We start from the raw sequence: 12,944 nt of genomic DNA, 5'->3' as shown, positions 1-12,944 counted from the left end.
TCCTTTTACCTGAGTGTTATCCCATATCTCCAGCTAGAGGTTTCCGCTGATAGTTCTGTCATTACTTCAAACCCAACATACGTGGAAAGAGATTCTGCTTTCCTGTTCAAACTCTCCGTCTCTCCCTGTGCTCTAGCCCCTCAGCTTATTACCTTCTCTAGTAGTTGTTTTGTAGAATTGAAACTTTGAAGTCATTTTTCATCTTCTTCCTTTTCGTTCATTCTCTGTGTGTAAGCAGTTACCAAGTCATATTTGTTCATTTAGAATTATTTTTGTGTCTTCCCTTCTCACCAGTCCCATTGAAGCTACTGTCATCTGTGCCCTATCACCAGGTGCTTGGACTACTCAAACTGCCTAACAGCCTCTAGTTTTTCCTGCCTTCATTTATTCAACAAATATTTATTGTGTGCTTACCAAGTGCCAGGCATTTTGTTAGGGTCTGGGGCTATAATGCTGAATGCCCCTAGCTGGTGGGGATGGAAATGGATAGGTACTAAATAAACCCATGCATGTGCACACCCCTTCTATTGACTTAATCTTCGTAGAACTTTACATTGTAAAACTAAAATACAAATAAAGCAGCTTTGATTAAAGTATGCAGAGAGTTGAGAGCTTTGTTTTCTCCACATCCTTCTTGCTGCCTTGGTTGCCTCTGTGGTAACTTCTTTCTACCTTGGTTATACCTGTGGCACATTCAGAGAACCCCTTAAGGCTCTTGGGAACCATATTTGAAAACCACTGATAAGAGAAAAAGGGCTTGAGATTTGGAGCCAGAGTATTAACATTAAAAAATCTATGTGCATATGTATATATTTTTGTATGCATGCTTAAATTTCATTTTAAAAAGTACAATTTATTATTATTGTTACTTCTTGATTTTCCCTATTGGTTTTACATTGCAGTCATTTTTCAACTGTCCGGTAGTGTATTATGCATGAATTCATCACACTTTTATATAGATTACAAATGAGATAACTGAAGCTCAAAGAGTTTAAGTGATTAGACCAGTGTTTTATGATGTAGTAAGAGGCAAAGCAAGAATTAAACCTCAGGTCTGATCACAAAGCCCATGGTCTTCACTATTGTATGATAGTGCTAGTATTTATCTGAATTGTATTAACCTGTTTATATTAATAGCAAAATTATTTCTGTGTCATTATGCAGAATCAGGTGACTGCCATAAACGGGAGTTTTTCTTTTCTTTTTTTTGTGTGTAGTGTATCATACACCAGCAAACTTGTGAAAACCTTATTGTATAACTTTATCAGACAAGAAAAACCACCGCCTCCAGGAGCCCATGTTTTCCCTCAGCAATCCGATGGGGGAGGACTGCTCTATGGACTTGCGTCAGGAGTAGCAAGTAAGTCTTTTCTCATTTTTTCAGTTTGTTGGGAGTATATAGATTTTGTCTAATTAGGCCTAAGAAATTCTTTTCACTTGGTTGCTACCATTAACAATTTGATTTTTTTTTATGCAGCTGGCTAAATTTGAAATACTGGAAGTAATTTAAGTATTAGTTTTTCCATCTTGTGTAGTGACTTGTTAAATATATGCAAATGATGAATAGATTATAGGACCGTTTCCCAAGAAAAATGTTTACAAATAAACATGCATATTATATGAGTTCTGGCTCTACAGTGAAAATAAAATTAAGCCTTCGGAAACTTTTTACTGCTTGTGGTATAAGAGGCCATCTTTCTATTTTAGGGGCTTTTTTTTTTTTTTATTGGCTAGGTTTTTACATGACTGATTAGCCTTAGTTTTCCTATTATGCTCAGTGTTTCATTTGTTTAGTGACAAATTAGGACATTTTGAAGGGTTTTGTAATAAACTCTGAAGTGGCACAAACTTGGGTTTTGTCAAGTTGAGAGCAAATTCTGTACCTGAAGAAAGCCCTTTCCACCCCATGATAAGGCCTGATTTCTGCTTCACAGTCTTCAGACCTAAAGACACTGAAAGTACAGGAGTGTTCCTGGCTTTCCCCTTTGTTAATCTGGAGGACCTGGGTCATGTGAGGTGAACTTATACTTACTGAAGGAGAGACCAAAACTAACGCCACCACTTAGGCGGTTGTAAGTCTGAAAGGTCCTCTTACTACATACACCAGCAGGATCATTTCTCCTTAACTGTGTCATGTAGAGTTCAGCTGTTTGAAGGAATTTTAAATGGAGCTGATCGATAACCACAGTTGAATTTTGTCCGTGGCGTGCTCACCACACTTAAGGAGGATATGAAAAGGCAATACTGTGTGATAACTTTATAGATAATGAGTCTTGGGAACTTCTTTGAATTAAAAGACCTCTCTAACAATGGTGGGGCCCTGGTGGCACAGTGTTTAAGCGTTTGGTTGCTAACCAAAAGGTCAGCAGTTTGAATCCACCAGCCACTCCTTGGAAACCCTAAGGGGCAGTTGTGCTCTGTCCTGTAGGGTCGCAATGAGTTGAAATCTACTGGACAGCAGTGGTTTTTTTTGGCGGGGGCGGGGGGCTTTAACAATGGTAGACTTGCTCTGCTGACTTTAGGAACTGATTTGAAGACCAAGCTTTCTACATTTGCCTTCTTTTGATTTCTGTTTGATTTGAATTGAATTACGTTTGTGATCATTCATGCTTTCATTTTGGTGCTGAGCAGCCTACCTAGGCTGCTAGACCTGCATAGGTTCTTTAGGTTACTTCTGTCCAGTGCCCTCACGTTGTTTTCAGATGAGGAAAACAGGAGTGGCTTTTTTGTGTCCTGTGGAAAGGCTTAATAAATCTGTTAGTGGTTTCTTTTTTTCTGTCAATAAGCTGGTGTAAGTATTTAAAAGAGAATATTTTCAAAATATGGTTGGAGATTCCATGGGGAGATAGTAGGAGCTCATTAACTCCTTTCCCCAAACCAAGGGCAGTACTTGGCAGCTTTTTGTTTTTAAGTAAACATAGTTTTGGGCATAGTTTTTGGGTTTTCTTTCAGTTATGTGTCATATCAAAAGAAAGCCCAGTGCGGTATGTGGTGTCATTGGCATAAGGAGCTTTGGTGGTCCAGTGGCTAAGCACTTGGCAAGTAATGGAAAGGTTGAGGTTAGAACCTACCGGCCACTTTGTGGGAGAAAGATGTGGCGGTCTCCTTCTGTAAAGATTACAGTTTAGGAAACCCTGTGGGGCAGTTCTGCCCTGTCTTTTAGGGTCTCTGTGGGTTGGAATCAACTCGACAACAATGGCAACAGGTCATTGACATGCTAAGTCCCCCAAAACGTGAATTTTACGTATATAAGTAGAGTTTTGTGACTATTCTATGTAGAATATTTCATTTCCTGGAAACCTGGTGAGGATTTGATGTGGGGGAAGTAGCTTGGTAGCAGTTAATGGGGATTCCTGGACTTTTAGGACTTACCCACAAGGATATTCATGAAACTGGAGCTGGTAGTCCCCCTGGTGGCAGAAGACACTGGTTGAAAAATTTCTTGGGAATTCAAACCCAGGTCTTTTTTCCTGATATCTCCACTTTTCGCATTATACCACAGCATATCTCAACCACCTTTTCTCCTCTTCCATTCTTGAAAGTCCTTGTGGATAAGGGTAAATTTTCAGAGGCATTGTTTAGAATCAGTATATTTGGAATGGAGTCCCAGCTCAGTGTGATTTTCTTAACTCTTTGAATCTCATTATCATAATTTATAAAACTAATAAAGTCCTTTTGTATAGGGTTATTATGAGGAATAAATGTTATATTGTATATAAAATTCTAAAATTATACATTTATTCTCATGTAAATAACCTTTGTTACTTGCACTGAAACTCTGCTGCTTCTTAGTTAAAATAAAAGTACTTTAAAAGAAAATAAATTTCATTAGATGAACAGTGATCAGAAAACGTTCGACAAATTTATATGACAGTTAAAAACCATTTATGTAAAAAACGTTTTGAAAAACTGACTTAATTGAATATACCAGCCATGATTTTGTTCTTTCTCAAACTGGCTTTTCATTTTATGGGGTGCAAAATTTGGCCAATGACAGAAAGGAAAATTTCATTGTTAAATAGATATTGCCCACAAGAGATTTCTCCTTGCTTCTTAAATGAACTTGCTTTGGTAACAATTGTTATGTTACTGTTTCATTTACTGATTTATCTGAAAGATGATCATATTTGCTTTTTGATAATTTGTTTATGAAATTAGCCAATCAAAGATTTTAACAACAGCAGCAAAGGACTTGATGCTTACCCAGGTGGAATGATAATAAATATTTCAAATGTTCGTCTAGTCAAAAAAAAAAAAAAAAATTTTTTTTTTTTTTTAGTCAAAGATATCAATAATATTGGTAGTCTTAGTTGTAGTGGAAACCCTGGTGGCATACTGGTTAAGAGTTACAGCTGCTAACCAAAAGGTCAGCAGTTTGAATCCACTAGGTGCTTCTTGGAAACCCTATGGGGCAGTTCTGTTCTGTCCTTTAGGGTCACTATGAGTTAGAACCATCTCGACGGCAACAGGTTTGTTTTTTTTTGGTTAGTTGTAGTCAGTAAGGGAATTGATAGTTAATTTTTGCTTTGATCTACAAGCATATCACCCTACCCTGGTAAAGATGCTCTATAAAGCAAATGACCAAAGGTCCTTACCTCTATGATTTGTTATGTGATGGGGCAGGTTCTGTGGTGACAAGGTATTAAGTAGGTTATGCTGGAACTTTTTGGGCTGAAATTCTCAGTTGAGAGGTGTCATGGATTGAATTGTGTTCCCCCAAAATATGTGTCAACTTCGCTAGGCCATGATTCCAGTATTTTGTGATTGTCCACCATTTTGTCATGTCTTGTGGTTTTCTTATGTGTTGTAAATCCCATCTCTATGATGTTAATGAGATGGCATTAGTGGCAGTTATGTTAATGAGGCAGGACTCAATCTACAAGATTAAACCCACCACTGCTGTTGACTCTCTCTTTGAGATATAAAAGGGAAAAGTGAGCAGAGAGACAGGGGGACCTCATACTCCAAGAAAGCCACTCTGGGAGCAGAGCGCATCCTTTGGACTTGGGGTTCCTGTGTGGAGAAGCTCCTCAACTAAGGAAAATTGATAGCAAGGACCTTCTCCCAGAGTCTTCGGAGAGAGAAAGGCTTCACCTGGAGCTGGGACCCTGAATTCAGACTTCTAGCCTCCTAGACTGTGAGAGAATAAATTTGTCTTTGTTAAAGCCATCCACTTGTGGTATTTCTGTTACAGCAGCATTAAATAACCAAGACAGGAAGCTGCTGATCTCTTTTGTGTGTTGATAACTAAGGCACTTTTCAGCTCTAGTCATTTTAGGTTTTAACCTGCAACTCTGGTGGTGAGGGTTGTAGCCAAAGTAGATGAGTCACAGCCCGTTCCATTCTCACTGATTCCTTAAAAAAAGGCATTTCAAAAAACAATTCTGTGATCAAAACAGGTTATTTTTCTTTTCTGATTTTGGGGTTTACCAGATATATTTTCCTTTGGAGAGTTTGACTACAGGTTATGACAATTTCATACTAATGGAAGTGGTAGAAATATAGGACTATGGGTATTGATTTTTGAGAGACCTAGAATTGAGTGCCAGATCTGCCATTTATTGTGTGTTTTTGGACTATTAACTTCATGATAAAACAAGGATAATACCTTCCTTTGTAAACAAGGCTGCCGAGGTGATAAAATGACTAAACGTACAGTAAAGAGCCTGGCACCTAGTTGTTGTTAGTTGCCTTGAGTCTGCTCGGACTCCTGACGACACCATATACAACAGAACAAAACATTGCCCATCCTGCACCATCTTTGTAATCATTGGTATTTTTGAGTCCATAAGGTACTCAATAAATGGTTACAGAGTAGTGTTTGAAGATAACTTTTGCTTAAAAAATACTGAAGAATAGAAAAAAATCAATGACCTTATAATTTACAAGTTTACTCAGATTTTTAATGTAAATTATGAAAATATGTGGCATTTGATATGTACATTTATATGAGATTTCAGATCATCATAAAAGAATGTTGAAAATTTGATGGGATGGGGAGAAATAAGTTATTTTGATTTTGATTCTAGTCTTAATTCTTTGACCTTGAACTTTTAATATATTTTCAAGCATTTTAATTGCCCCATATGCCTAAAAAATGGGTGCAATGAGGAAGGGTTGAATTTGAAGTTTCTTGTGTGTTTTTAGTTGTAATACAAAGCTGTCATGTGATTATAACTGAGTATTCGATATTTTAAAGAGTCAAGCCTAATTACATGTGTTCTGCTAAGCTGCACTTTCCATCATAAGTACTGAGATCTTACACAATAACTTCTGATATATGGTTTTTCCATTTGAATGAGCCATCAAAAATGTTTTTCTTTTTTCCTGCTGCTAGCAGTGATGGGTGTTGCAGCCAAATTATAAGGCCAAAGTTGTGATTCTTTGTTTAGGCAAATGCTGTAGAGAGAATTTAAGAAAGTAGAATTTACAGATTAAAACTCATATTTCTCCCAGTTGCTGTTATTGAGAAAATTATTGAATTCATTGTGATAGATATGGTATGCAGTCATTGTAATTTATTTTACCTGACAGTTGTTTTTCTCTTTGTTTTTGGCATTTTCTGGAGTTACTCATAGGGAGAAAGAAAAAACTACACTAAGAGAAAAGTATGGGGGACTCAGGCATAGTTGTGAAAATAACATATCTAATTAAAGCACTTCGAACTTGTAAAACAGGTGATGCTTTATAAACAGTAATGTAGTTCATTTCTATTTGGAATGATTTGGTAGATTTTATATACCAGGTGAAAGAATTATATTTTTTTGCTTTTCCTTTTTCTGGATTGAACTCATTTTGTGACATAAAATAGTTATTTTCGGTTTATTATTTCCTAGTAGTTGTTTCTTGCAGGGATACCTTGAGGATTTAGAATGATATCTAGAGCGCACGATGACCGTATTTAGTTGTAAAGTAGTAATGTAAGTTATTTTAATTTCATTTACTCTCTAACAAAAGTATCGTTTCAGAATTTAGACTTTTTAAAAAGGCGTTTATTAAATAATACTCATTGGAAGTAATGTAGTGTCAAAACACAGTATTGGCTTGTTACCTTTTGTCCTTGTAACTTAAATTGGTTTCCAGAAATGCCTTTGAGAGTCAATATACTGGCCCTCTACTCTCATTTCCTGCTTACCAGATTTGAAAGGAAGATTGTTGGCCTCTTTTATGTCATAAATAGTTGAGGAATGAATTTATTCATATTCACCAGGAAAGATATAGAATAAAATAATCAATTTCAGATGAAATCCTAAAAGTCAGTTTCTCAGGCTTGTTAAAAGTGTTGTTTATCTGGTACCAACGAGTTAATCTATTTTTGAGACTTTTGTAATGTAAACCATTTTATTGTGGACTTTAAAAGTATTTTAAAATACAAATGTTTAAAATTATTTAAATTATAGAATTCTAATTTTTTGAGAATGTAAATCTGATTTTTGAAAAACGAAGCAGTTAAAACTGATTTACTTTAAAACTGTTAAATTCTGTCCCAGTCAAGTGAGTATAACTTTTATTAAGCAGCTGTTTCAATTTACTTTAATTTCAGCATGAATGTTCAGAGTAAATTAAAAACTTAAATTTATTCAAGGTGACAACTTGTGAATGATAAAAAAAAACCTGATATATTTATAGCTGGTATAGTTTTGAGATTGCCTTTTTATATGAATGAATAATTTTTAATTTTTAAAGTGTAGCATTATGAATTATTTGAAGACTTTTCTGTTAAAATAGAATCATTATGTTTCTGTAACTTTGAGATACATTAATAAAATAAGATACATTGATGGGTGAGCAGAGGGGCTGCATAGATGGATAGGTATGTTATCACAGGAACAAAATGTTAATGTAAAATCTAAATGGTGAGTATATGGGTATTCACTACATAATTCCTTTAACTTTTTTATATGCTTAACAATTTTCATAATAAAATGTTGGGAAAAAAATAGAATCACCACAAGGATGAATTACTATTGTAAAATTCAATCTGTCCTTTAAAAAGCTCTGTTTTTGAACCTCCTTAATTCTTCTAGATGTGCTAGATGAGCTAGCTTCTGAAGAACATGGGGTCTGACCAGGCCTGGGTTTGAATCCCCACTGTAAGCCAATTAGCTCTATAACCTTATGAAAGCATTGTAACCTCTCCTAGCCTTTTCCCATCTGTAAAAATATCATGATAATTCTTTGTAGGATTATGATAAGCGCTCAGTAAATGTCTTCTCATTTTTCTGCTCTTGCACTTGTTCATAGTCTTTGTGAGCCAGACCATGGTCCTCGAAGGCCCATCACATTCAATCTGATGAGTAGTGGAGAGAGAGGTTCCATTCCCTATGATGCCTAGCAGCCTCCAGACTAATTCCTGCAAGGCCATAGGCATCCCATACTTGACAGAGGCTAGGAAAATGACAGAGAAAGAAGCTGGCCATTTTCATCTCCTGTCACCTCCTTTCCTCACCAGCAGGACAGTGGATTAGAAGAGAATATGGCTTTTGGCATTGGACAGGTCTGAGCTGGAAACCGGGCTCTGCCTTTCACTTATTGTGTCACCTTGAACAAGTTACTTACCATTGCCGAACCCTAATTTCCTCATTGTAAAAATTTGAAATTAGAATCCGTGGGCTTTAATTACAATTAAATGACATTTGAAAAAGTAGTGACTAAGTGTCTAGCACATGGTAGATCCTGAAGATTCATTAGTTACCATTTATCTGCCTCATATATATATATATATATTTTTTTTTTCCTCTCATCTGTGTTCATTTCTTTATTCCAAACACCTTAAATATTTTTGTCTTCTGTGCTTCATGTTCCTAACAGTGTTAGGCTAACATATTTATTCTTCAGCCTTTCTGCTGGCAAAATTATCAATAGTGTTATGATAATTCACCCTTCTTTTCTAGATTATTAAAATGGGTGATAAATTCACATTTAATGGCGACGTCCATAGCACCCTTAACTATTACTTCATCAAATTGGAAGCATTGCTAGCTATCAGTACTGTTTGTAAGGCCATTTGACTGGTGCTAAAGCAAGTCAAGTTGAGCTATCATGTACTATATTATTTGTAGCTCCTGGTGCTGTGAATTGAGGATGAATATTGATATGTTTTAAACTTGTCTTTCCAAAATGCTTTCCAATACCTTTTTTAAATTATTTTTCCAATACCTTTTTGATGTAAACCAACCCCTATCCCCAGTTTATTTAGAGAGTATAGATGGACCAACAGATACTAAATTTAAGAAAGCAGGTCTTTTCAATACTAATAATTCCAAAGTATAAAGCTTTCCAGGGACATTTCTAAGTAAATAATTTTACCTGTTTATATAATCATATTGCTTAAGAGATGATACTGTGTGAGTAAATAAAAATTTATGGGCTTATCTATTTATTTTTAAAGATCATTTCTAGACCTGTCTTATTTTGCTTTCAGTTTCCTTTTCCTGTCCCATCTCTCTCCCTCCTCCTCATTGTTCTTACCCTCTTCATTGCTCTTGGCTTACTAGCCACTTCCTTTCCTGGCCTTAGTTTGCTGCTGTGTGTGGCCCTGACCTGAAGAACTGCTTCCATCTCTGGGTGGTCATGATGCTAGAAGCAGTGGTGGCTCCAGGAGAAACATCATGGTCATGAGTATGTGAACTTGGAGCCAGGGTCTGGGGTGGTAGGTGTAGTTTTGGAGTAGGGTCACATGGAATGGATAATGAGAGTGTAAAGAGGATGGTATCTGTGTAGAACCATTTATTTTTCTGAGTTGCCCTACATTCTTAAACTGTCTAGGCTTCTGCTAGGATGTGAAGGAAGTCTTATGAGCAGGAATTTCGTGTTGTTTATACCTATACCCCCAGCACATTAGCAGAGAGCCTGGGTTGTGGGAAGTACTAAATAGTTGTCAAAACGGTGAATGCCATTTAGCCTCTGACAGTGATTTGACCAGTCATGAAAATCTGGATGGCTAAAGACTAGTAAAGTAACATTATATCAGGGTTAACTGTTTTGCCAAAAGATTTTTGATAAATCTCTGTTTTCAGCCCTACATCTCACTCCTGTTCCCTTTGGTATGCCTACTGTAATTCTGGACCCTTGCCAAGGATTTTGCTGGGTAGATAGACTTTGCTTTTATTATGGTCCCTTCTATGAGAATTTAGGAGCCCTGGTGGCACAGTGGTTGAGAACTGTGGTGAGCTATAGCAGTTAACCAAGAGGTCGGCAGCTCTCATCCACCAGCGACTCCTTGAAAACCATATGGGGCAGTTCTACTCTGTCCTGTGGGGTCGCTATTAGTCAGAATCGACTCAGTGGCGACAGGTTTGGCTTCGGGTTTATGAGAATTTAAGTCTCTGTCCTCTTCTATATTATTAACTTTCTACTAGAACTTTGTTAAAATCTGTAATCCTCTTATGGCTCCATTCCCATTCTCTTTATGGTTGTGGTTTTATACTTTTAATTACTCCTTTATATTTTGTTTTAAAGGACTCTTGGGAGGGTAAGTGAATAAATGCATGTGTTCAATGCAACTTCTAAAAGCAGAAGTTAAATTTGTTTTGAAAATAATAATCACTTATATTCAGTTTTACCTTGTTATGGGACGCTGACTTTTCAGCATTTTAATTTGTAATGCTCTCGTAGTGGGAATGTTTCAGCCTCTTTGGATTTCTTTATAATTGTTATAATCCTAGAAATAAAAGTCTTCTTCTTTCATATTATACTGCATTTCCTTTCTTCTATACCCAAAGCTCTGGTTCTCGAGGACTTAGGGAATAATTGAATTAGAATATCCCATAATTATATATCCCACGTTACACAGACAACAGTTTTAGACTAACAATATTGAACCAAACAACACCAATTAACTAAAAGAAAAAAAAAAATACAACCCCCAAATTGGTCACTCTTGGAGTTAGCTTAGGGTACCAACTCCTTACTTTGAAAATTGACAGTGAAAGAAAAGAATTAACCATTTATCTTGCCTGTAATGTACAGATTTTATATCAGGTAACCAATTTTTTTTTAACCAAAAAGCCCTAGTTCCTGAGAGGAGGTTCTTTACAGAAGATTCCAGTTTCCTCATGGTATCATGGTTTTATCACCATTTTACAACCCCCTTTTTTTTTTTTAATGAAATTAATTTGGGCGGCACTTACCAAGTGATGCTAAAATCATTAGGAGAAAATTGGTGGGAAACTTTACAATGGAAGGATCAGACTGTCACTAGTTGCATCACCCACTTAAAGTGGAACATTGTGTAACTCTTCATGTGATAAAGTAAAAGGTACATAGCAGGATCCATGAGGTATTCTTATCAAATGAGTTGGACAGTAATACAATTAAGCCTTTATTGCTGCTATCTGGTTTTCTGGCAATGCAGAATAGCACTCAGAAAATAGCCGTTTCCTGTAGACATGATGGATGTGGGTTTATAGGCAGTGGAATGCTTAAGTACTGTAAATAGGTATATAGAGTTAATGAGGTCAGATGTCATCTTTATTGGTGATTTTATCTATACCTGTGGCTTCAAGGACTACTTGGGGATACATAACCACAGCTCATTATCGCTGGCAACCACTTCTCTTCTAATCTCCTGGCACATGTGTTTTTTAGTACTGTATTCTGTTGCTGTTGTTGGTTGCTGTTCAGTCAGTTCTGACTCGCAATGACCCTATGTGTGCACAGTAGAACTGCTCCATAGGATTTTCAAGACTGTGACCATTTGGAAAAGATCACGTGCCTCTGGGTGGGTTTGAACTGCTAATGTTTCAGCTAGTAGTCTAGCACTTAAATGTTTGCATCCACGGACTCCTCAAACTCAAAACCAAACCCGTTGCTATCAAAGTGCCTAAATCTATTATTCTACTCCACCTTTTCCTAGCTAAGAAAACTCAACATCTTTTCAGCTGTCTAAGCTTGGACTCCATAGTCTGTTCTTGACGCCACCCTTTTCTTCCCCCAACCCGAATATGCGCTCAGTTTTACACACATTGGATAAATACAAACAAGAATGAAGTTTTTACAGTTATGTCGATATTTATAGCTTTCCTAGAGGTAAAGATGGCCAGTATGTGACAATAAAAGAAAATAAGTCACCATAAAAATAGAAACATTCTAAATTAGCAGGTATTTCTTCTGAATTTTACCTCCAGGTCATCTCTTTTCTACCCCTTACTCTTGTAATCTTAGCCTTCATCATCTCACATTTGAACTCTTGTCTTGTTGCAGTCTCCCTCACACTTTTCTGCTGGAGATAATTTTTAAAATAACTTTCTAAAACCTGATTGTGCTGTTTTCTTATTTGTATTCTTTTCGTGTGAATCTCATTGGTAATGAAATAAAATTTAAACTCCTTTAGTGGTATATGATGACCATCATAATTGGGATTCAGCCTGCCTAATACCTTCAGCTCCATATACGTGGTCCTTCAGTCTTCTCCAGCGCTGTCTTATGCTTCTGTGCCTCTGTAGCTTTGGTTCTATAGTTCCCTCCCCCCAGGACTATGCTATCTAGCACAGTAGACACTCGTCCCTTGTAGCTATTCAATACTTGAAATGTAACTAGTTTGCAATGATGTGTTCCTAGTTGAAAATACACACCAGATACCAAAAACTTAATACAATGAAAAGTAATGTATTTCATTCATGCATATTTATTATATTGATTATGTGCTGAAATGGTAGTAATTTGGATATATTGAGTTAAATATACTATTAAAATTATTTTTACCTGTTTTTGAAAAATAAAAATTTTATATGTGACTCATTCATTATATTTCTGTCAAACAGTAGTAGGCTAAACGAGGATGTTTAGCCTTCTTTTTTGCTTGTCAAGCTCATCATTTATAACCCTCTCAGGCAGCATTTTTTTTCTTATATAAAGGTAACATTTCCTATAATTTATTGAATTAACAAGGTATTAATGTGTAGGAGCATTTAACACAAATAGATTGAAAAATACAGAGAGTT

The 12,944-nt window shown here is 36.2% G+C and overlaps 1 protein-coding gene across 7 annotated transcripts in view; it reads left to right on the top strand.

Moving 5' to 3' along the window:
* The window catches only part of DYM (dymeclin), a 351,008-nt gene that overhangs the window by 94,766 nt on the left and 243,298 nt on the right, over positions 1 to 12,944 (top strand). For all 7 annotated transcript variants that reach the window (XM_049900187.1, XM_049900186.1, XM_049900183.1 and 4 more), the window contains exon 8: positions 1,218 to 1,360. In XM_049900187.1, coding sequence (XP_049756144.1) covers positions 1,218 to 1,360 — 143 coding nt within the window. The remainder of the gene's footprint in view (positions 1 to 1,217; positions 1,361 to 12,944) is intronic.

The sequence above is a fragment of the Elephas maximus genome, chromosome 11 (assembly GCF_024166365.1).
Source record: "Elephas maximus indicus isolate mEleMax1 chromosome 11, mEleMax1 primary haplotype, whole genome shotgun sequence".
In the NCBI taxonomy this organism is placed as follows: domain Eukaryota; kingdom Metazoa; phylum Chordata; class Mammalia; order Proboscidea; family Elephantidae; genus Elephas; species Elephas maximus.
The sequence above is the reverse complement of the archived record's forward strand: the minus strand, read 5'-3'. Positions and strand labels throughout refer to the sequence as shown.